General features: G+C 39.2%; 1 protein-coding gene and 1 non-coding gene across 2 annotated transcripts in view; both read right to left on the bottom strand.

Moving 5' to 3' along the window:
- Positions 1-2: 2 nt before the first annotated feature.
- Positions 3-25,921, bottom strand: part of LOC134851617 (uncharacterized) — a 168,142-nt gene continuing 142,223 nt past the window's right edge. The window contains exon 3 of the mRNA XM_063867772.1: positions 3-453. Within this exon, the coding sequence (XP_063723842.1) occupies positions 64-453 (390 nt within the window). The 3' untranslated portion in view covers positions 3-63. The remainder of the gene's footprint in view (positions 454-25,921) is intronic.
- Trnaa-cgc (transfer RNA alanine (anticodon CGC)) lies at positions 12,297-12,369 on the bottom strand. Its single transcript has one exon. It is a non-coding gene; the product is annotated as a tRNA-Ala (tRNA).

The raw sequence follows: 25,921 nt of genomic DNA, 5'->3' as shown, positions 1-25,921 counted from the left end.
GGTTACCATTATCTCACCAAAATCACAAAATAGTTCAAACAGATTTTCTTTCGCCTCTAAATGTCAATCAGAATGCTCACTTTGAGTTGCCATCTCACAGAACAATTTTGCAGTGTCCCGTTCTAGTTCGTGTTTGCTCATTAGATGCAATTGCAAGTTATCTTTTCTCGACACTTTCAAGCCGCAAATTTCACACGTGAAAAGTTTTCCAGAGTGCATGGATTCCAAATGCCGTTTCACGCTGGACCGACCTCTGAATAGCTTCGAACAGACGGGACATTCAAAGCGACCATCTGAACTTTTTCTAAAATCCAGAGCCACTTGAATTGAAGTAGAAAACGAAACTTCGCTGCCAATTAAATCGCTGCTTTGAAAGAAATGCTTTCCCAGAAACACCGGAGAATTCTTTCGTGTTTCGTTCCAAGGAATCCTAGATTCACTTCTTTTGGATGCCTAAATAAAAAAGAACTCAAAAAACAATCATGAAAGCAGAAAACATTACTAAAAACATGGCGTAGCTTGGAGCTAATTTCAGATTATAATTGATCAATTAACTAAACACGCGGAAGTTCTTCGTGTATCACTGAATCTACTCAAAAAAACTTGTGATCACGATCAACGAGCAAGATTTTTCAGTATCCCTGTGAGAGTTTCAGAAATAAAGACTTTGTTTCAGTAGGCAAACAAGAGTTTATAATTTTTCTGGGAAAGCATTTCTTGTATACAGTTCAATATTCAGTAGTTTTCTGAAGAAAGCTAATTGAGGACTCAATGTCCTAAACTTTTGGAGATGCGGGGCATTGATCCCCGTATTTCTGACATGCTAAGTGAGCGCTCTACACGTTGACCTACATCCCTGTTAGTTAACAATCTTGCGGAAGTTTTGTTCGCTTATTCAGCAACTATGAAGTTTTTCGTTCGCAGAAAATTTAATTGTAAAGAATTTCAATATGCAATAGGTTATCTGCAGATAGTGATTATCAATTAAGGAGTGACTCTTGTTTTGGAGATGCGGGGCATCAATCCTCGTAACTCTAGCATGCGAAGTGAGCGCTCGACCATTTGCGCTATATCCCCATGGTTCATCACTGTCACGGAAGCTTTTGTTTCAGTAGGCAAACAAGAGTTTATAATTTTTCTGGGAAAGTATTTCTTGTATATAGTTCAATATTCAGTAGTTTTCTGAAGAAAGCTAATTAATTACTCGATGACCTTAACTTTTGGAGATGCGGGTTATTGATTCCCGTAGTTATAGCATGCTAAATGAGCGCTCCAACATTTGACCTTTATCCCTGTTAGTTGAAAATCTCGCGGAAGTTTTGTTCGCTTTGTCAGCAACTTTGAAGTTTTTCGTTCGCAGAAAATTTAATTGTAAAGAATTTCAATATGGAATAGGGAATCTGCAGATAGTGATTACCATTTAAAGAGTGACTCTAATTTTGGAGATGTGGGGCATTGCTACCCGTACTTCTCGCATGCTAAGCGAGCGCTCTGCCAGTTGAGCTACATACCCAATACTTAAATATCTCGCGGAAGTTTTGTTCGCTTCGTCAGCAACTATGAAGTTTGTCTTTTTGTTCGCAGAAAACTTAATGGTAAGGAATTTCAATATGCGATAGATTATCTGCAGATAGTGATTATCATTTAAGGAGTGACTCTTGTTTTGGAGATGCTGGGCATCGATCCGCGTAACTCTCGCATGCAAAGTGAGCGCTCTACCATTTTCATCACTGTCGAGGAAGCTTTAATTTCAGTAGGCAAACAAGAGTTTACAATTTTTCTGGGAAGGTATTTCTTTTATACATTTCAATATTTAGTAGTTTTCTGAAGAAAGCTAATTAATTACTCAAGGTCCTTAACTTTAGGAGATGCGGGGTATTGATTCCCGTATTTCTGGCATGCTAAGCGAGCAATTTACCATTTGACCTACATCCCTGTTAGTTAACAATCTCGCGGAAGTTTTGTTCGCTTAGTCAGCAACTTTGAAGTTTTTCGTTCGCAGAAAATTTAATTGTAAAGAATTTCAATATGCGATAGATTATCTGCAGATAGTGATTATCATTTACGGAGTGACTCTTGTTTTGGAGATGCTGGGCATCGATCCGCGTAACTCTCGCATGCAAAGTGAGCGCTCTACCATTTTCATCACTGTCGAGGAAGCTTTAATTTCAGTAGGCAAACAAGAGTTTACAATTTTTCTGGGAAGGTATTTCTTTTATACATTTCAATATTTAGTAGTTTTCTGAAGAAAGCTAATTAATTACTCAAGGTCCTTAACTTTAGGAGATGCGGGGCTTTGATTCCCGTATTTCTGGCATGCTAAGTGAGCAATCTACCATTTGACCTACATCCCTGTTAGTTAACAATCTCGCGGAAGTTTTGTTCGCTTAGTCAGCAACTTTGAAGTTTTTCGTTCGCAGAAAATTTAATTGTAAAGAATTTCAATATGCGATAGATTATCTGCAGATAGTGATTATCATTTACGGAGTGACTCTTGTTTTGGAGATGCTGGGCATCGATCCGCGTAACTCTCGCATGCAAAGTGAGCGCTCTACCATTTTCATCACTGTCGAGGAAGCTTTAATTTCAGTAGGCAAACAAGAGTTTACAATTTTTCTGGGAAGGTATTTCTTTTATACATTTCAATATTTAGTAGTTTTCTGAAGAAAGCTAATTAATTACTCAAGGTCCTTAACTTTAGGAGATGCGGGGCTTTGATTCCCGTATTTCTGGCATGCTAAGTGAGCAATCTACCATTTGACCTACATCCCTGTTAGTTAACAATCTTGCGGAAGTTTTGTTCGCTTATTCAGCAACTATGAAGTTTTTCGTTCGCAGAAAATTTAATTGTAAAGAATTTCAATATGCAATAGGTTATCTGCAGATAGTGATTATCAATTAAGGAGTGACTCTTGTTTTGGAGATGCGGGGCATCAATCCTCGTAACTCTAGCATGCGAAGTGAGCGCTCGACCATTTGCGCTATATCCCCATGGTTCATCACTGTCACGGAAGCTTTTGTTTCGGTAGGCAAACAAGAGTTTATAATTTTTCTGGGAAAGTATTTCTTGTATATAGTTCAATATTCAGTAGTTTTCTGAAGAAAGCTAATTAATTACTCGATGACCTTAACTTTTGGAGATGCGGGTTATTGATTCCCGTAGTTATAGCATGCTAAATGAGCGCTCCAACATTTGACCTTTATCCCTGTTAGTTGAAAATCTCGCGGAAGTTTTGTTCGCTTAGTCAGCAACTTTGAAGTTTTTCGTTCGCAGAAAATTTAATTGTAAAGAATTTCAATATGGAATAGGGAATCTGCAGATAGTGATTACCATTTAAAGAGTGACTCTAATTTTGGAGATGTGGGGCATTGCTACCCGTACTTCTCGCATGCTAAGCGAGCGCTCTGCCAGTTGAGCTACATACCCAATACTTAAATATCTCGCGGAAGTTTTGTTCGCTTCGTCAGCAACTATGAAGTTTGTCTTTTTGTTCGCAGAAAACTTAATGGTAAGGAATTTCAATATGCGATAGATTATCTGCAGATAGTGATTATCATTTAAGGAGTGACTCTTGTTTTGGAGATGCTGGGCATCGATCCGCGTAACTCTCGCATGCAAAGTGAGCGCTCTACCATTTTCATCACTGTCGAGGAAGCTTTAATTTCAGTAGGCAAACAAGAGTTTACAATTTTTCTGGGAAGGTATTTCTTTTATACATTTCAATATTTAGTAGTTTTCTGAGGAAAGCTAATTAATTACTCAAGGTCCTTAACTTTAGGAGATGCGGGGTATTGATTCCCGTATTTCTGGCATGCTAAGTGAGCAATTTACCATTTGACCTACATCCCTGTTAGTTAACAATCTCGCGGAAGTTTTGTTCGCTTAGTCAGCAACTTTGAAGTTTTTCGTTCGCAGAAAATTTAATTGTAAAGAATTTCAATATGCGATAGATTATCTGCAGATAGTGATTATCATTTACGGAGTGACTCTTGTTTTGGAGATGCTGGGCATCGATCCGCGTAACTCTCGCATGCAAAGTGAGCGCTCTACCATTTTCATCACTGTCGAGGAAGCTTTAATTTCAGTAGGCAAACAAGAGTTTACAATTTTTCTGGGAAGGTATTTCTTTTATACATTTCAATATTTAGTAGTTTTCTGAAGAAAGCTAATTAATTACTCAAGGTCCTTAACTTTAGGAGATGCGGGGCTTTGATTCCCGTATTTCTGGCATGCTAAGTGAGCAATCTACCATTTGACCTACATCCCTGTTAGTTAACAATCTCGCGGAAGTTTTGTTCGCTTAGTCAGCAACTTTGAAGTTTTTCGTTCGCAGAAAATTTAATTGTAAAGAATTTCAATATGCAATAGAATATCTGCAGATAGTGATTATCATTTGAGGAGTGACTCTTGTTTTGGAGATGCGGGGAAGCGATCCCCGTAATACTCGCATGCAAAGTGAGCCCTCAACTCTAGTTTTGGGGATGCTGGGGCATCGATCCCCGTACATCTCGCACGCAATGCGAGGGCTCTACCATTTGAGCTAAATAGCTACATACCAATGGTGTAGAACTGTCGAGGAAGCTTTTGTTTCAATCGGCAAACAAGAGGTTATAAATTTTCTGGGAAGGTATTTCTTGCATAAGATTTCAATATTCAGTAGTTTTCTGAAGAAATTTAAATAATTGCTCGATGTACTTAACTTCGGAGATGCGGGGTATTGCTCCCCATACTTCTGGCTTGCTAAGTGGGCGCTCTACCATTTGACCTTCATATCTATTACCATCAAATCTCGCGGAAGTTTTTTTCGCTTAGTCAGCAACTATGAAGTTTTTCTTTTCGTTCGCAGAAAATCTACTCTTTAGGAATTTCAATATGCAATAGACTATCTGCAGTTAGTAATTACCATTTAAGGAGTTACTCTTGTATTTGTAGATGCGAGGCTTCGATCCCCGTACCACTCTACCATGAGCTTCAAACCCATGGTTTAGCACTGTCGAGGAAGCTTTTGTTTCAGTCAGGAAACAAGAGGTTATAATCTCTGGGAAGGTATTTATTGTACAAGACTTCAATATTCAGTAGTTTTCTGAAGAGAGTTAATTAATTGCTCAATGTCCCTAACTTCGGAGATGCGGGGTATTGCTCCTTATACTTCTGGCTTGCTAAGTGGGCGCTCTTCCATTTGACCTTCATACCTATTACCATCAAATCTCGCGGAAGTTTTTTTCGCTTAGTCAGCAACTATGAAAATTTTCTTTTCGTTCGCAGAAATTCTACTATTTAGGAATTTCAATATGCAATAGACTATCTGCAGTTAGTAATTACCATTTAAGGAGTTACTCATGTATTTGTAGATGCGGGGCTTCGATCCCCGTACCACTCTACCATTTGAGCTTCATACCCATGGTTCAGCACTGTCGAGGAAGCTTTTGTTTCAGTCGGCAAACAAGCGGTTATAATTTTTTTGGGAAGGTATTCAGTGTATAAGACTTCAATATTCAGTAGTTTTCTGAAGAAAGTTAATTAATTGCTCGATGTCCTTAATTTCGGAGATGCGGGGTAATGCTCACCATACTTCAGGCTTGCTAAGTGGGCGCTCTACCATTTGACCTTCATACCTATTACTATCAAATCTCGCGGAAGTTTTTTTCGCTTAGTCAGCAACTATGAAGTTGTTGTTTTCATTCGCAGAAAATCTACTTGTTAGGAATTTCAATATGCAATAGATTATCTGGAGATAGTGATTACCATTTGATGAGTGGCTCTAGTTTTGGAGATGCGGGGCATCGATACCCGTACCTCTCGCATGCAACCATTTGAGCTACATCCCCATAGTTTAGAACTGTCGAGGAAGCTTTTGTTTCAGTCGGCAAACAAGAGGTTATAAATTTTCTGGGAAGGTATTTCTTGTTTAAGATTTCAATATTCAGTAGTTTTCTGAAGAAAGTAAATTAAATACTCGATGTCCTTAACTTTGGAGATGCAGAGTATTGCTCCCCGTACTTCTGGCTTGCTAAGTGGGCGCTCTAGCATTTGACATTCATCTCCATTACTATCAAATCTCGCGGAAGTTTTTTTCGCTTAGTCAGCAACTATGAAGTTCTTCTTTTCGTTCGCAGAAAATCTACTTGTTAGGAATTTCAATATGCAATAGATTTTCTGGAGATAGTGATTACCATTTGATGAGTGACTCTAGTTTTGGGGATGCAGGGCATCGCTCTCCGTACATCTCGCATAAAAAAGCGAGCGCTCTAACATTTGAGCTACATCCCCATGATTTAAAACTGTCGAGGAGGCTTTTGTTTCAGTCGGCAAACAAGAGGTTAAAATTTTTCTTGGAAGGTATTTCTTGTATAAGACTTCAATAATCAGTAGTTTTCTGAAGAAAGTTAATTATATACTCGATGTCCTTAACTTTGGAGATGCGGGGTATTGCTGCCCGTACTTCTGGCTTGATAAGTGGGAGCTCTACCAATTGAGCTACATAGCTACATGCCCATGGTGTAGAACTGCCGAGGAAGCTTTTGTTTCAATCGACAAACAAGAGGTTATAAATTTTCTGGGAAGGTATTTCTTGTATAAGACTTCAATATTCAGTAGTTTTCTGAAGAAAGTTAATTAAATACTCGATGTCCTTAACTTTGAAGATGCAGAGTATTGCTCCCCGTACTTCTGGCTTGCTAAGTGGGCGCTCTACCATTTGACCTTCATACCTATTACCATCAAATCTCGCGGAAGTTTTTTTCGCTTAGTCAGCAACTATGAAGTTTTTCTTTTCGTTCGCAGAAAACCTACTCTTTAGGAATTTCAATATGCAATAGACTATCTGCAGTTAGTAATTACCATTTAAGGAGTTAGTCTTGTATATGTAGATGCGGGGCTTCGATCCCCGTACCACTCTACCATTTGAGCTTTAAACCCATGGTTTAGCACTGTCGAGGAAGCTTTTGTTTCAGTCAGGAAACAAGAGGTTATAATCTCTGGGAAGGTATTTATTGTATAAGACTTCAATATTCAGTAGTTTTCTGAAGAAAGTTAATTAATTGCTCAATATCCCTAACTTCGGAGATGCGGGGTATTGCTCCTTATACTTCTGGCTTGCTAAGTGGGCGCTCTACCATTTGACCTTCATACCTATTACCATCAAATCTCGCGGAAGTTTTTTTTTTCGCTTAGTCAGCAACTATGAAAATTTTCTTTTCGTTCGCAGAAATTCTACTATTTAGGAATTTCAATATGCAATAGACTATCTGCAGTTAGTAATTACCATTTAAGGAGTTACTCATGTATTTGTAGATGCGGGGCTTCGATCCCCGTACCACTCTACCATTTGAGCTTCATACCCATGGTTCAGCACTGTCGAGGAAGCTTTTGTTTCAGTCGGCAAACAAGCGGTTATAATTTTTTTGGGAAGGTATTCATTGTATAAGACTTCAATATTCAGTAGTTTTCTGAAGAAAGTTAATTAATTGCTCGATGTCCTTAACTTCGGAGATGCGGGGTAATGCTCCCCATACTTCTGGCTTGCTAAGTGGGCGCTCTACCATTTGACCTTCATACCTATTACTATCAAATCTCGCGGAAGTTTTTTTCGCTTAGTCAGCAACTATGAAGTTTTTCTTTTCATTCGCAGAAAATCTACTTGTTAGGAATTTCAATATGCAATAGATTATCTGGAGATAGTGATTACCATTTGATGAGTGGCTCTAGTTTTGGAGATGCGGGGCATCGATACCCGTACCTCTCGCATGCTACCATTTGAGCTACATCCCCATAGTTTAGAACTGTCGAGGAAGCTTTTGTTTCAGTCGGCAAACAAGAGGTTATAAATTTTCTGGGAAGGTATTTCTTGTTTAAGATTTCAATATCCAGTAGTTTTCTGAAGAAAGTAAATTAAATAATCGATGTCCTTAACTTTGGAGATGCAGAGTATTGCTCCCCGTACTTCTGGCTTGCTAAGTGGGCGCTCTAGCATTTGACATTCATCTCCATTACTATCAAATCTCGCGGAAGTTTTTTTCGCTTAGTCAGCAACTATGAAGTTCTTCTTTTCGTTCGCAGAAAATCTACTTGTTAGGAATTTCAATATGCAATAGATTTTCTAGAGATAGTGATTACCATTTGATGAGTGACTCTAGTTTTGGGGATGCAGGGCATCGCTCTCCGTACATCTCGCATGTAAAGCGAGCGCTCTAACATTTGAGCTACATCCCCATGATTTAAAACTGTCGAGGAAGCTTTTGTTTCAGTCGGCAAACAAGAGGCTAAAATTTTTCTTGGAAGAAATTTCTTGTATAAGACTTCAATAATCAGTAGTTTTCTGAAGAAAGTTAATTATATACTCGATGTCCTTAACTTTGGAGATGCGGGGTATTGCTGCCCGTACTTCTGGCTTGATAAGTGGGAGCTCCATCAATTGAGCTACATAGCTACATGCCCATGGTGTAGAACTGTCGAGGAAGCTTTTGTTTCAATCGGCAAACAAGAGGTTATAAATTTTTTGGGAAGGTTTTTCTTGTATAAGTCTTCAATATTCAGTAGTTTTCTGAAGAAAGTTAATTAAATACTCGATGTCCTAAACTTTGATGATGCAGAATATTGCTCCCCGTACTTCTGGCTTGCTAAGTGGGCGCTCTACCATTTGACCTTCAACCCCATTACTATCAAATCTCGCGGAAGTTTTTTTCGCTTAGTCAGCAACTATGAAGTTTTTCTTTTCGTTCGCAGAAAATCTACTTGTTAGTAACTTCAATATGCAATAGATTATCTGGAGATAGTGATTACCATTTGATGAGTGACTCTAGTTTTGGGGATGCTGGGGAATCGATCCCCGTACATCTTGCATGCAAAGCGAGGGCTCTACTATTTGAGCTACATAGCTACATAACAATGGTGTAGAACTGTCGAGGAAGCTTTTGTTTCAATCGGCAAACAAGTGGTTATAAATTTTCTGGGAAGATATTTCTTGTATAAGATTTCAATATTCAGTAGTTTTCTGAAGAATGTTAATTAAAAACTCGATGTCCTTAACTTTAGAGATGCGGGGTATTGCTCCCCGTACTTCTGGCTTGATAAGTGGGCGCTCTTCCAATTGACCTACATCCCATGTTTATCAAATCTCGCGGATTTTTTTTCGCTTAGTCAGCAACTATGAAGTTTTGCTTTTCGTTCGCAGAGAATCTACTTGTTAGGAATTTCAATATGCAATAGATTATATTGAGATAGTGATTACCATTTGATGAGTGGCTCTAGTTTGCAGATGCGGGGCATCGAGCCTCGTACCTCTCGCATGCTAAGCAATCGCTCTACCATTTGAGCTACATCCCCATGATTTAATATTGTCCAGGAAGCTTTTGTTTCAGTCGGCAAACAAGAGGTTAAAACTTTCTGTGAAGGTATTTCTTGTATAAGACTTCAATATTCAGTAGTTTTCTGAAGAAATTTAATTAATTGCTCGATGTCCTTAACTTCGGAGATGCGGGGTATTGCTCCCCATACTTCTGGCTTGCTAAATGGGTGCTCTACCATTTGACCTTCATACCTATTACCATCAAATCTCGCGGAAGTTTTTTTCGCTTAGTCAGCAACTATGAAAACTGTCGTTTCGTTCGCAGAAAATCTACTCTTTATGAATTTCAATATGCAATAGACTATCTGCAGTTAGTAATTACCATTTAAGGAGTTAATATTGTATTTGTAGATGCGGGCCTTCGATCCCCGTACCACTCTACCAATTGAGCTTCATCCTCATGGTTTAGCACTGTCGAGGAAACTTTTGTTTCAGTCAGCAAACAACAGTTTATAAATTTTCTGGGAAGGTATTTCTTGTATAAGATTTCAATATTCAGTAGTTTTCTGAAGAAAGTTAAATAAATGAGCGATGTCCTTAACTTTGGCGATGCGGGGTATTGCTCCCCGTACTTCTGGCTTGATAAATGGGCGCTCTACCATTTGACCTATATAACATGTTTATCAAATCTCGCGGAATTTTTTTTCGCTTAGTCAGCAACTATGAAGTTTTTCTTTTCGTTCGCAGAGAATCTACTTGTTAGGAATTTCAATATGCAATAGATTATCTTGAGATAGTGATTACCATTTGATGAGTGGCTCTAGTTTGGAGATGCGGGACATCGATCCCCGTACCTCTCGCATGCTAAGCGAGCGCTCTACCATTTGAGCTACATCCCCATGATTTTATACTGTCCAGAAAGCTTTTGTTTCAGTCGGCAAACAAGAGGTTAAAACTTTTCTTTGAAGGTATTTCTTGTATAAGACTTCATTATTCAGTAGTTTTCTGAAGAAATTTAATTAATTGCTCGATGTCCTTAACTTCGGAGATGCGGGGTATGGCTCCCCATACTTCTGGCTTGCTAAGTGGGCGCTCTACCATTTGACCTTTATATCTATTACCATCAAATCTCGCGGAAGTTTTTTTTCGCTCAGTCAGCAACTATGAAATATTTCTATTCGTTCGCAGAAAATCTACTCTTTAGGAATTTCAATATGCAATAGACTATCTGCAGTTAGTAATTACCAATTAAGGAGTTGCTCTTGTATTTGTAGATGCGGGGCTTCGATCCCCGTACCATTCTACCATTTGAGCTTCATGCCCATGGTTTAGCACTGTCGAGGAAGCTTTTGTTTCAGTCGGCAAACAAGAGGTTATAATTTTTCTGGGAAGGTATTTTTTGTAGAAGACTTCAATATTCAGTAGTTTTCTGAAGAAAGTTAATTAATTGCTCGATGTCCTTAACTTCGGAGATGCGGGGTGATGCTCCCCATACTTCTGGCTTGCTAAGTGGGCGCTCTTCCATTTGACCTACATCCCCATTACTATCAAATCTCGCGGAAGTTTTTTTCGCTTAGTCAGCAACTATGAAGTTTTTCTTTTCGTTCGCAGAAAATCTACTTGTTAGGAATTTCAATATGCAATAGATTATCTGGAGATAGTGATTACCATTTGATGAGTGGCTCTAGTTTTGGAGATGCGGGGCATCGATCCCCGTACCTCTCGCATGCAAAGCGAGCGCTCTACCATTTGAACTACATCCCCATAGTTTTGAACTGTCGAGGAAGCTTTTGTTTCAGTCGGCAAACAAGAGTTTATAAATTTTCTGGGAAGGTATTTCTTGTTTAAGATTTCAATATTCAGTAGTTTTCTGAAGAAAGTTAAATAAATACTCGATGTCCTTAACTTTGGAGATGCAGAGTATCGCTCCCCGTACTTCTGGCTTGCTAAGTGGGCGCTCTACAATTTGACCTATATCCCATGTTTATCAAATCTCGCGGAATTTTTTTCCGCTTAGTCAGCAACTATGAAGTTTTTCTTTTCGTTCGCAGATAATCTACTTGTTAGGAATTTCAATATGCAATAGATTATCATGAGATAGTGATTACCATTTGATGAGTGGCTCCAGTTTGGAGATGCGGGGCATCGATCCCCGTACCTCTCGCATGCTAAGCGAGCGCTCTACCATTTGAGCATCATACCCATAGTTTATAACTGTCGAGGAAGCTTTTGTTTCAGTCGGCAAACAAGAGGTTATAAATTTTCTGGGAAGGTATTTCTTGTATAAGATTTCAATATTCAGTAGTTTTCTGAAGAAAGTTAATTAAATACTCGATGTCCTTAACTTTGGAGATGCGGGGTATTGCTCCCCGTACTTCTGGCTTGATAAGTGGGCACTCTACCATTTGACCTATATCCCATGTTTATCAAATCTCGTGGAATTTTTTTTTCGCTTAGTCAGCAACTATGAAGTTTTTCTTTTCATTCGCAGAGAATCTAATTGGTAGGAATTTCAATATGCAATAGATTATCTTGAGATAGTGATTATCGTTTGATGAGAAGCTCTAGTTTGGAGATGCGGGGCAATGATCCCCGTACCTCTCGCATGCTAAGCGAGCGCTCTACCATTTGAGCTACATCACCATTGTTTATAACTGTCCAGGAAGCTTTCGTTTCAGTCGGCAAACAAGAGGTTATAGATTTTCTGGGAAGGTATTTCTTGTATAAGATTTCAATATTCAGTAGTTTTCTGAAGAAAGTTAATTAAATACTCGATGTCCTTAACTTTGGAGATGCGGGGTATTGCTCCCCGTACTTCTGGCTTGCTAAGTGGGCGCTCTACCATTTGACCTATATCCCATGTTTATCAAATCTCGCGGAAATTTTTTTCGCTTAGTCAGCAACTATGAAGTTTTTCTTTTCGTTCGCAGAGAATTTACTTGTTAGGAATTTCAATATACAATAGATTATCTTGAGATAGTGATTACCATTTGATGAGTGGCTCTAGTTTGGAGATGCGGGGCATCGATCCCCGTACCTCTCGCATGCGAAGCGAGCGCTCTACCATTTGAGCTACATCCCCATGATTTTATATTGTCCAGAAAGCTTTTGTTTCAGTCGGCAAACAAGAGGTTAAAATTTTTCTGTGAAGGTATTTCTTGTATTAGACTTCAATATTCAGTAGTTTTCTGAAGAAATTTAATTAATTGCTCGATGTCCTTAACTTCGTAGATGCGGGGTATTGCTCCCCATACTTCTGGCTTGCTAAGTGGGCGCTCTACCATTTGACCTTCATACCTATTACCATCAAATCTCGCGGAAGTTTTTTTTCGCTCAGTCAGCAACTATGAAATATTTCTATTCGTTCGCAGAAAATCTACTCTTTAGGAATTTCATTATGCAATAGACTATCTGCAGTTAGTAATTACCAATTAAGGAGTTGCTCTTGTATTTGTAGATGCGGGGCTTCGATCCCCGTACCATTCTACCATTTGAGCTTCATTCCCATGGTTTAGCACTGTCGAGGAAGCTTTTGTTTCAGTCGGTAAACAAGAGATTATAATTTTTCTGGGAAGGTATTTATTGAATAAGAATTCAATATTCAGTAGTTTTCTGAAGAAAGTTAATTAATTGCTCGATGTCCTTAACTTCGGAGCTGCGGGGTAATGCTCCCCATACTTCTGGCTTGCTAAGTGGGCGCTCTACCATTTGACTTTCATACCTACTACTATCAAATCTCGCGGAAGATTTTTCGCTTAGTCAGCAACTATGAAGTTTTTCTTTTCGTACGCAGAAAATCTACTTGTTAGGAATTTCAATATGCAATAGATTATCTGGAGATAGTGATTACCATTTGATGAGTGGCTCTAGTTTTGGAGATGTGGGGCATCGATACCCGTACATCTCGCATGCTACCATTTGAGCTACATCCCCATAGTTTAGAACTGTCGAGGAAGCTTTTGTTTCAGTCGGCAAACAAGAGGTTATAAATTTTCTGGGAAGGTATTTCTTGTATAAGATTTCAATATTCAGTAGTTTTCTGAAGAAAGTTAAATAAATGAGCGATGTCCTTAACTTTGGAGATGCGGGGTATTGCTCCCCGTACTTCTGGCTTGATAAGTGGGCGCTCTACCATTTGACCTACATCCCATGTTTATCAAATCTCGCGGAATTTTTTTTCGCTTAGTCAGCAACTATGAAGTTTTTCTTTTCGTTCGCAGAGAATCTACTTGTTAGGAATTTCAATATGCAATAGATTATCTGGAGATAGTGATTACCATTTGATGAGTGGCTCTAGTTTTGGAGATGCGGGGCATCGATACCCGTACATCTCGCATGCTACCATTTGAGCTACATCCCCATAGTTTATAACTGTCGAGGAAGCTTTTGTTTCAGTCGGCAAACAAGAGGTTATAAATTTTCTGGGAAGGTATTTCTTGTATAAGATTTCAATATTCAGTAGTTTTCTGAAGAAAGTTAATTAAATACTCGATGTCCTTAACTTTGGAGATGCGGGGTATTGCTCCCCGTACTTCGGGCTTGATAAGTAGGTGCTCTACCATTTGACCTACATCCCATGTTTATCAAATCTCGCGGAATTTTTTTTCGCTTAGTCAGCAACTATGAAATTTTTCTTTTCGTTCGCAGAGAATCTACTTGTTAGGAATTTCAATATGCAATAGATTATCTGGAGATAGTGATTACCATTCGATGAGTGCTTCTAGTTTTGGGGATGCGGGGCATCGATCCCCGTACATCTCGCATGCCAAGAGGTCTCTATCATTTGAGCTACATCCCCATGGTGTAGAACTGTCGAGGAAGCTTTTGTTTCAATCGGCAAACAAAAGGTTATAAATTTTCTGGGAAGGTATTTCTTGTATAAGATTTCAATATTCAGTATTTTCTGAAGAAAGTTAATTAAATAATCGATGTCCTTAACTTTGGAGATGCGGGGTATTGCTCCCCGTACTTCTGGCTTGATAAGTAGGCGCTCTACCATTTGACCTACATCCCATGTGTATCAAATCTCGCAGAATTTTTTTCGCTTAGTCAGCAACTATGAAATTTTTCTTTTCGTTCGCAGAGAATCTACTTGTTAGGAATTTCAATATGCAATAGATTATCTTGAGATAGTGATTACCATTTCACGAGTGGCTCTAGTTTGGAGATACGGGGCATCGATCCCCGTACTTCTCGCATGCTAAGCAAGCGCTCTACCATTTGAGCTACATCCACATGATTAAATGTTGTCGAGGAAGCTTTGGTTTCAGTCGCCAAACAAGAGGTTAAAATTTTTCTTGGAAGGTATTTCTTGTATAAGACTTCAATTTTCAGTAGTTTTCTGAAGAAAGTTAATTAAATACTCGATGTCCTTAACTTTGGAGATGCGGGGTATTGCTCCCCGTACTTCTGGCTTGATAAGTAGGCGCTCTACCATTTGACCTACATCCCATGTTTATCAGTTCTCGCGGAATTTTTTTTCGCTAAGTCAGCAACTATGAAGTTTTTGTTTTCGTTCGGAGAGAATCTACTTGTTAGGAATTTCAATATGCAATAGATTATATTGAGATAGTGATTACCATTTGATGAGTGGCTCTAGTTTGGAGATACGGGGCATCGATCCCCGTACATCTCGCATGCCAAGAGGTCTCTACCATTTGAGCTTCATCCCCATGGTGTAGGACTGTCGAGGAAGCTTTTGTTTCAATCGGCAAACAAGAGGTTATAAATTTTCTGGGAAGGTATTTCTTGTATAAGATTTCAATATTCAGTATTTTCTGAAGAAAGTTAATTAAATAATCGATGTCCTTAACTTTGGAGATGCGGGGTATAGCTCCCCGTACTTGTGGCTGGATAAGTAGGCGCTCTACCATTTGACCTACATCCCATGTTTATCAAATCTCGCAGAATTTTTTTTAGCTAAGTCAGCAACTATGAAGTTTTTGTTTTCGTTCGCAGAGAATCTACTTGTTAGGAATTTCAATATGCAATAGATTATCTTGAGATAGTGATTACCATTTCACGAGTGGCTCTAGTTTGGAGATACGGGGCATCGATCCCCGTACTTCTCGCATGCTAAGCAAGCGCTCTACCATTTGAGCTACATCCCCATGATTCAATATTGTCGAGGAAGCTTTTGTTTCAGTCGCCAAACAAGAGGTTAAAATTTTTCTAGGAAGGTATTTCTTGTATAAGACTTCAATTTTCAGTAGTTTTCTGAAGAAAGTTAATTAAATACTCGATGTCCTTAACTTTGGAGATGCGGGGTATTGCTCCCCGTATTTCTGGCTTGATAAGTAGGCGCTCTACCATTTGACCTACATCCCATGTTTATCAGTTCTCGCGGAATTTTTTTTCGCTAAGTCAGCAACTATGAAGTTTTTGTTTTCGTTCGGAGAGAATCTACTTTTTAGGAATTTCAATATGCAAAAGATTATATTGAGATAGTGATTACCATTTGATGAGTGGCTCTAGTTTGGAGATACGGGGCATCGATCCCCGTACATCTCGCATGCCAAGAGGTCTCTACCATTTGAGCTACATCCCCATGACATCCCCATGGTGTAGGACTGTCGAGAAAGCTTTTGTTTCAATCGGCAAACAAGAGGTTATAAATTTTCTGGGAAGGTATTTATGGTATAAGATTTCAATATTCAGTATTTTCTGAAGAAAGTTAAATAAATAATCGATGTCCTTAACTTTGGAGATGCGGGGTATTGCTCCCCGTACTTCTGGCTGGATAAGTAGGCGCTCTACCATTTGACCTACATCCCATGTTTATCAAATCTCGCAGAATTTTTTTTAGCTAAGTCAGCAACTATGAAGTTTTTGTTTTCGTTCGCAGAGAATCTACTTTTTAGGAATTTCAATATGCAATAGATTATCTTGAGATAGTGATTACCATTTCATGAGTGGCTCTAGTTTGGAGATACGGTGCATCGATCCCCGTACTTCTCGCATGCTAAGCGAGCGCTCTACCATTTGAGCTACATCCCCATGATTCAATATTGTCGAGGAAGCTTTTCTTTCAGTCGCCAAACAAGAGGTTAAAGTTTTTCTTGGAAGGTATTTCTTGTATAAGACTTCAATTTTCAGTAGTTTTCTGAAGAAAGTTAATTAAATACTCGATGTCCTTAACTTTGGAGATGCGGGGTATTGCTCCCCGTACTTCTGGCTTGATAAGTAGGCGCTCTACCATTTGACCTACATCCCATGTTTATCAAATCTCGCGGAATTTTTTTTCGCTAAGTCAGCAACTATGAAGTTTTTGTTTTCGTTCGGAGAGAATCTACTTGTTAGGAATTTCAATATGCAATAGATTATATTGAGATAGTGATTACCATTTGATGAGTGGCTCTAGTTTGGAGATACGGGGCATCGATCCCCGTACATCTCGCATGCCAAGAGGTCTCTACCATTTGAGCTACATCCCCATGGTGTAGGACTGTCGAGGAAGCTTTTGTTTCAATCGGCAAACAAGAGGTTATAAATTTTCTGGGAAGGTATTTCTTGTATAAGATTTCACTATTCAGTATTTTCTGAAGAAAGTTAATTAAATAATCGATGTCCTTAACTTTGGAGATGCGGGGTATTGCTCCCCGTACTTCTGGCTGGATAAGTAGGCGCTCTACCATTTGACCTACATCCCATGTTTATCAAATCTCGCATAATTTTTTTTACTAAGTCAGCAACTATGAAGTTTTTGTTTTCGTTCGCAGAGAATCTACTTGTTAGGAATTTCAATATGCAATAGATTATCTTGAGATAGTGATTACCATTTCATGAGTGGCTCTAGTTTGGAGATACGGGGCATCGATCCCCGTACTTCTCGCATGGTAAGCGAGCGCTCTACCATTTGAGCTACATCCCCATGATTAAATATTGTCGAGGAAGCTTTTCTTTCAGTCGCCAAACAAGAGGTTAAAGTTTTTCTTGGAAGGTATTTCTTGTATAAGACTTCAATTTTCAGTAGTTTTCTGAAGAAAGTTAATTAAATACTCGATGTCCTTAACTTTGGAGATGCGGGGTATTGCTCCCCGTACTTCTGGCTTGATAAGTAGGCGCTCTACCATTTGACCTACATCCCATGTTTATCAAATCTCGCGGAATTTTTTTTTCGCTAAGTCAGCAACTATGAAGTTTTTGTTTTCGTTCGGAGAGAATCTACTTGTTAGGAATTTCAATATGCAACAGATTATATTGAGATAGTGATTACCATTTGATGAGTGGCTCTAGTTTGGAGATACGGGGCATCGATCCCCGTACTTCTCGCATGCTAAGCGAGCGCTCTACCATTTGAGCTACATCCCCATGATTTAATTTTGTCGAGGAAGCCAAACAAGAGGTTATAATTTTTCTGTGAAGGTATTTCTTGTATAAGATTTCAATATTCAGTAGTTTTCTGAAGAAAGTTAATTAAATACTCGATGTCCTTAACTTTGGTGATGCGGGGTATTGCTCCCCGTGCTTCTGGCTTGATAAGTAGGCGCTCTACCATTTGACCTACATCCCATGTTTATCAAATCTCGCGGAATTTTTTTTCGCTAAGTCAGCAACTATGAAAATTTTGTTTTCGTTCGGAGAGAATCTACTTGTTAGAAATTTCAATATGCAATAGATTATCTGGAGATAGTGATTACCATTTGATGAGTGGCTCTAGTTTTGGAGATGCGGGGCATCGATACCCGTACATCTCGCATGCTACCATTTGAGCTACATCCCCATAGCTTATACCTGTCGAGGAAGCTTTTGTTTCAGTCGGCAAACAAGAGGTTATAAATTTTCTGGGAAGGTATTTCTTGTATAAGATTTCAATATTCAGTAGTTTTCTGAAGAAAGTTAATTAAATACTCGATGTCCTTAACTTTGGAGATGCGGGGTATTGCTCCCCGTACTTCTGGCTTGATAAGTAGGCGCTCTACCATTTGACCTACATCCCATGTTTATCAAATCTCGCGGAATTTTTTTTCGCTTAGTCAGCAACTATGAAGTTTTTCTTTTCGTTCGCAGAGAATCTACTTGTTAGGAATTTCAATATGCAATAGATTATCTGGAGATAGTGATTACCATTTGATGAGTGGCTCTAGTTTTGGAGATGCGGGGCATCGATACCCGTACATCTCGCATGCTACCATTTGAGCTACATCCCCATAGCTTATACCTGTCGAGGAAGCTTTTGTTTCAGTCGGCAAACAAGAGGTTATAAATTTTCTGGGAAGGTATTTCTTGTATAAGATTTCAATATTCAGTAGTTTTCTGAAGAAAGTTAATTAAATACTCGATGTCCTTAACTTTGGAGATGCGGGGTATTGCTCCCCGTACTTCTGGCTTGATAAGTGGGCGCTCTACCATTTGACCTACATCCAGATGCGGGGCATGCTACCTCTCGCATGCTAAGCGAGCGCTCTACCATTTGACCTTCATCCCCATTACTATCAAATCTCGCGGAATTTTTTTCCGCTTATTCAGCAAATATGAAGTTTCTCTTATCTTTCGCAGAAAATCTACTTGTTAGGAATTTCAATATGCAATAGATTATCTGGAGATAGTGATTACCATTTGATGCGTGAATCCAGTTTTGGAGATGCGTGGCATTGATCCACGTACCTCTCGCATGCTAAGCGATCGCTGTACCATTTGAGCTACATCCCCATGCTTTCTAACTGTCGAGGAAGCTTTTGTTTCAGTCGGCAAACAAGAAGTTAAAATTTTTCTTGGAAGGTATTTCTTGTATAAGACTTCAATATTCAGTAGTTTTCTGAGGAAAGTTAAATAATTGCTCGATGTCCTTAATTTCGGTGATGCGGGGTAGTGCTCCCCGTACTTCTGGCTGGCTAAGTAGGCGCTCTACCATTTGACCTACATCCCATGTTCATCAAAACTCGCGGAATTTTTTTTCGCTTAGCCAGCAACTATGAAGTTTTTCTTTTCGTTCGCAGAAAATCTACTTGTTAGGAATTTCAATATGCAATAGATTATCTGGAGATAGTGATTACCATTTGATGAGTGCCTCTAATTTTCGAGATGCGGGGCATCGATACCCGTACCTCACGCATGCAAAGCGAGCGCTCTACCATTTGAGCTACATCCCCATAGTTTAGAACTGTCGAGGAAGCTTTTGTTTCAGTCGGCAAACAAGAGGTTATAATTTTTCTGGGAAGGTATTTCTTGTATAAGATTTCAATATTCAGTAGTTTTCTGAAGAAAGTTAAATAAATACTCGATGTCCTTAACTTTGGAGATGCGGGGTATTGCTCCCCGTACTTCTGGCTTGATAAGTGGGCGCTCTACCATTTTACCTACATCCCATGTTTATCAAATCTCGCGGAATTTTTTTTCGCTTAGTCAGCAACTATGAAGTTTTTCTTTTCATTCGCAAAAAATCTACTTGTTAGGAATTTCAATATGCAATAGATTATCTTGAGATAGTGATTACCTTTTGATGAGTGGCTCTAGTTTGGAGATGCGTGGCATCGATCCCCGAACCTCTCGCATGCTAAGCGAGCGCTCTTCCATTTGAGCTACAATCCCATGATAGAAAATTGTCGAGGAAGGTTTTGTTTCAGTCGGCAAACAAGAGGTTAAAATTTTTCTGTGAAGGTTTTTCTTGTATAAGATTTCAATATTCAGTATTTTTCTGAAGAAAGTTAAATAAATACTCGATGTCCTTAACTTTGGAGATGCGGGGTATTGCTCCCCGTACTTCTGGCTTGATAAGTGGGCGCTCTACCATTTGACCTACATCCAGATGAGGGGCATGCTACCTCTCGCATGCTAAGCGAGCGCTCTACCATTTGACCTTCATCCCCATTACTATCAAATCTCGCGGAATTTTTTTCCGCTTATTCAGCAAATATGAAGTTTCTCTTATCGTTCGCAGAAAATCTACTTGTTAGGAATTTCAATATGCAATAGATTATCTGGAGATAGTGATTACCATTTGATGCGTGAATCTAGTTTTGGAGATGCGTGGCATTGATCCACGTACCTCTCGCATGCTAAGCGATCGCTGTACCATTTGAGCTACATCCCCATGCTTTCTAACTGTCGAGGAAGCTTTTGTTTCAGTCGGCAAACAAGAGGTTAAAATTTTTCTTGGAAGGTATTTCTTGTATAAGACTTCAATATTCAGTAGTTTTCTGAGGAAAGTTAAATAATTGCTCGATGTCCTTAATTTCGGTGATGCGGGGTAGTGCTCCCCGTACTTCTGGCTGGCTAAGTAGGCGCTCTACCATTTGACCTACATCCCATGTTTATCAAAACTCGCGGAATTTTTTTTCGCTTAGCCAGCAACTATGAAGTTTTTCTTTTCGTTCGCAGAAAATCTACTTGTTAGGAATTTCAATATGCAAGAGATTATCTGGAGATAGTGATTACCATTTGATGAGTGGCTCTAATTTTCGAAATGCGGGGCATCGATACTCGTACCTCACGCATGCAAAGCGAGCGCTCTACCATTTGAGCTACATCCCCATAGTTTAGAACTGTCGAGGAAGCTTTTGTTTCAGTCGGCAAACAAGAGGTTATAATTTTTCTGGGAAGGTATTTCTTGTATAAGATTTCAATATTCAGTAGTTTTCTGAAGAAAGTTAAATAAATACTCGATGTCCTTAACTTTGGAGATGCGGGGTATTGCTCCCCGTACTTCTGGCTTGATAAGTGGGCGCTCTACCATTTTACCTACATCCCATGTTTATCAAATCTCGCGGAATTTTTTTTCGCTTAGTCAGCAACTATGAAGTTTTTCTTTTCGTTCGCAGAAAATCTACTTGTTAGGAATTTCAATATGCAATAGATTATCTTGAGATAGTGATTACCTTTTGATGAGTGGCTCTAGTTTGGAGATGCGTGGCATCGATCCCCGTACCTCTCGCATGCTAAGCGAGCGCTCTTCCATTTGAGCTACAATCCCATGATTGAAAATTGTCGAGGAAGGTTTTGTTTCAGTCGGCAAACAAGAGGTTAAAATTTTTCTGTGAAGGTATTTCTTGTATAAGATTTCAATATTCAGTATTTTTCTGAAGAAAATTAAATAAATACTCGATGTCCTTAACTTTGGAGATGCGGGGTATTGCTCCCCGAACTTCTGGCTTGATAAGTGGGCGCTCTACCATTTGACCTACATCCCATGTTTATCAAATCTCGCGGAATTTTTTTTCGCTTAGTCAGCAACTATGAAGTTTTTCTTTTCGTTCGCAAAAAATCTACTTGTTAGGAATTTCAATATGCAATAGATTATCTTGAGATAGTGATTACCATATGATGAGTGGCTCTAGTTTGGAGATGCCGAGCATCGATCCCCGTAACTCTCGCATGCTAAGCGAGCGCACTACCATTTGCGCTACTTCCTCACAGTTTAGAACTGTCGAGGAAGCTTTTGTTTCAGTCGGCAAACAAGAGGTTATAAATTTTCTGGGAAGGTATTTCCTGTATAAGAGTTCAATATTCAGAAGTTTTCTGAAGAAATTTAATTAAATACTCGATGTCCTTATCTTTGGAGATGCGGAGTATTGCTCCCCGTTCTTCTGGCTTGCTAAGTGGGCGCTCTATCATTTGACCTTCATCCCCATTACTATTAATTCTCGCGGAATTTTTTTCCGCTTATTCAGCAAATATGAAGTTTCTCTTATCGTTCGCAGAAAATCTACTTGTTAGGAATTTCAAAATGCAGTAGATTATCTGGAGATAGTGATTACCATTTGATGAGTGACTCTAGTTTTGGAGATGCGGGGAATTGATCCACGTACCTCTCGCATGCTAAGCGAGCGCTGTACCATTTGAGCTACATCCCCATGGTTTCAAACTGTCGAGGAAGCTTTTGTTTCAGTCGGCAAACAAGAGGTTAAAAATGTTCTTGGAAGGTATTTCTTGTATAAGACTTCAATATTCAGTAGTTTTCTGAAGAAAGTTAAATAAATACTCGATGTCCTTAACTTTGGAGATGCGGGGTATTGCTCCCCGTACTTCTGGCTTGATAAGTGGGCGCTCTACCATTTGACCTACATCCCATGTTTATCAAATCTCGCGGAATTTTTTTTCGCTTAGTCAGCAACTATGAAGTTTTTCTTTTCGTTCGCAAAAAATCTACTTGTTAGGAATTTCAATATGCAATAGATTATCTTGAGATAGTGATTACCATATGATGAGTGGCTCTAGTTTGGAGATGCCGAGCATCGATCCCCGTACCTCTCGCATGCTAAGCGAGCGCACTACCATTTGCGCTACTTCCTCACAGTTTAAAACTGTCGAGGAAGCTTTTGTTTCAGTCGGCAAACAAGAGGTTAAAAATGTTCTTGGAAGGTATTTCCTGTATAAGAGTTCAATATTCAGAAGTTTTCTGAAGAAATTTAATTAAATACTCGATGTCCTTATCTTTGGAGTTGCGGGGTATTGCTCCCCGTTCTTCTGGCTTGCTAAGTGGGCGCTCTACCATTTGACCTTCATCCCCATTACTATTAAATCTCGCGGAATTTTTTTCCGCTTATTCAGCAAATATGAAGTTTTTCTTATCGTTCGCAGAAAATCTACTTGTTAGGAATTTCAATATGCAATAGATTATCTGGAGATAGTGATTACCATTTGATGAGTGACTCTAGTTTTGGAGATGCGGGGCATTGACCCACGTACCTCTCGCATGCTAAGCGAGCGCTGTACCATTTGAGCTACATCCCCATGCTTTCTAACTGTCGAAGAAGCTTTTGTTTCAGTCGGCAAACAAGAGGTTAAAATTTTTCTTGGAAGGTATTTCTTGTATAAGACTTCAATATTTCAGTAGTGTTCTGAGGAAAGTTAAATAACTGCTCGATGTCCTTAACTTCGGAGATGCGGGGTATTGCTCCCCGTACTTCTGGCTGGCTAAGTAGGCGCTCTACCATTTGACCTACATCCCATGTTTATCAAATCTCGCGGAATTTTTTTTCGCTTAGTCAGCAACTATGAAGTTTTTCTTTTCGTTCGCAGAAAATCTACTTGTTAGGAATTTCAAAATGCAATAGATTATCTGGAGATAGTGATTACCATTTGATGACTGGCTCTACTTTTCGAGATGCGGGGCATCGCTCCTCGTACCTCTCGCATGCAAAGCGAGCGCTCTACTTTTTTAGCTACATCCCCATTGTTTAGAACTGTCGAGGAAGCTTTTGTTTCAGTCGGCAAACAAGAGGTTATAATTTTTCTGGGAAGGTATTTCTTGTACAAGATTTCAATATTCAGTAGTTTTCTGAAGAAAGTTAAATAAACACTCGATGTCCTTAATTTTGGGGATGCGGGGTATTGCTCCCCGTACTTCTGGCTTGATAAGTGGGCGCCCTACCATTTGACCTACATCCCATGTTTATCAAATCTCAAATCTCGCGGAATTTTTTTTCGCTTAGTCAGCAACTATGAAGTTTTTCTTTTCGTTCGCAGAAAATCTAGTTGTTAGGAATTTCAATATGCAATAGATTATCTTGAGATAGTGATTACCATTTGATGAGTGGCTCTAGTTTGGAGATGCGTGGCATCGATCCCCGTACCTCTCGCATTCTAAGCCAGCACTCTACCATTTGATCTACATCCCCATGGTTTTATAATGTCGAGGAAGCTTTTGTTTCAGTCGGCAAACAAGAGGTTAAAAATTTTCTGGGAAGGTTTTTCTTGTATAAGACTTCAATATTCAGTAGTTTTCTGAAGAAATTTAATTAATTGCTCGATGTCCTTAACTTCGGAGATGCGGAGTATTGCTCCCCATACTTCTGGCTTGCTAAGTGGGCGCTCTACCATTTGACCTTCATACCTATTACCATCAAATCTCGCGGAAGTTTTTTTTCGCTTAGTCAGCAACTATGAAGTTTTTCTTTTCGTTCGCAGAAAATCTACTTGTTAGGAATTTCAATATGCAATAGATTATCTTGAGATAGTGATTACCATTTAATGAGTGGCTCTAGTTTGGAGATGCGTGGCATCGATCCCCGTACCTCTCGCATTCTAAGCCAGCACTCTACCATTTGATCTACATCCCCATGGTTTTATAATGTCGAGGAAGCTTTTGTTTCAGTCGGCAAACAAGAGGTTAAAAATTTTTCTTGGAAGGTGTTTCTTGTATAAGACTTCAATATTTCAGTAGTGTTCTGAGGAAAGTTAAATAACTGCTCGATGTCCTTAACTTCGGAGATGCGGGGTATTGCTCCCCGTACTTCTGGCTGGCTAAGTAGGCGCTCTACCATTTGACCTACATCCCATGTTTATCAAATCTCGCGGAATTTTTTTTCGCTTAGTCAGCAACTATGAAGTTTTTCTTTTCGTTCGCAGAAAATCTACTTGTTCGGAATTTCAAAATGCAATAGATTATCTGGAGATAGTGATTACCAATTGATGACTGGCTCTAGTTTTCGAGATGCGGGGCATCGCTCCTCGTACCTCTCGCATGCAAAGCGAGCGCTCTACTATTTGAGCTACATCCCCATTGTTTAGAACTGTCGAGGAAGCTTTTGTTTCAGTCGGCAAACAAGAGGTTATAATTTTTCTGGGAAGGTATTTCTTGTATAAGATGTCAATATTCAGTAGTTTTCTGAAGAAAGTTAAATAAATACTCGATGTCCTTAATTTTGGAGATGCGGGGTATTGCTCCCCGTACTTCTGGCTTGATAAGTGGGCGCCCTACCATTTGACCTACATCCCATGTTTATCAAATCTCAAATCTCGCCGAATTTTTTTTCGCTTAGTCAGAAACTATGAAGTTTTTCTTTTCGTTCGCAGAAAATCTACTTGTTAGGAATTTCAATATGCAATAGATTATCTTGAGATAGTGATTACCATTTGATGAGTGGCTCTAGTTTGGAGATGCGCGGCATCGATCCCCGTACCTCTCGCATTCTAAGCCAGCACTCCCCATGGTTTTATAATGTCGAGGAAGCTTTTGTTTCAGTCGGCAAACAAGAGGTTAAAAATTTTCTGGGAAAGGTTTTTCTTGTATAAGACTTCAATATTCAGTAGTTTTCTGAAGAAATTTAATTAATTGCTCGATGTCCTTAACTTCGGAGATGCGGAGTATTGCTCCCCATACTTCTGGCTTGCTAAGTGGGCGCTCTACCATTTGACCTTCATACCTATTACCATCAAATCTCGCGGAAGTTTTTTTTCGCTTAGTCAGCAACTATGAAAATTTTCTTTTCGTTCGCAGGAAATCTACTCTTTATGACTTTCAATATGCAATAGACTATCTGCAGTTAGTAAATACCATTTAAGGAGTTACTCTTGTATTTGTAGATGCGGGGCTTCGATCCCCGTACCACTCTACCATTTGAGCTTCATACCCATGGTTTAGCACTGTCGAGGAAGCGTTTGTTTCAGTCGGCAAACTAGAGGTTATAATTTTTCTGCGAAGGTATTTATTGTATAAGACTTCAATATTCAGTAGTTTTCTGAGGAAAGTTAAATAATTGCTCGATGTCCTTAACTTCGGAGATGCGGGGTATTGCTCCCCATACTTCTGGCTTGCTAAGTGGGCGCTCTACCATTTGACCTACATCCCATGTTTATCAAATCTCGCGGAATTTTTTTTCGCTTAGTCAGCAACTATGAAGTTTTTCTTTTCGTTCGCAGAAAATCTACTTGTTAGGAATTTCAATATGCAATAGATTATCTTGAGATAGTGA

The sequence above is a fragment of the Symsagittifera roscoffensis genome, chromosome 7 (assembly GCF_963678635.1).
Source record: "Symsagittifera roscoffensis chromosome 7, txSymRosc1.1, whole genome shotgun sequence".
In the NCBI taxonomy this organism is placed as follows: domain Eukaryota; kingdom Metazoa; phylum Xenacoelomorpha; order Acoela; family Convolutidae; genus Symsagittifera; species Symsagittifera roscoffensis.
Note: the sequence above shows the minus strand (reverse complement) of the source record. Positions and strands in the feature narration are given on the sequence as shown.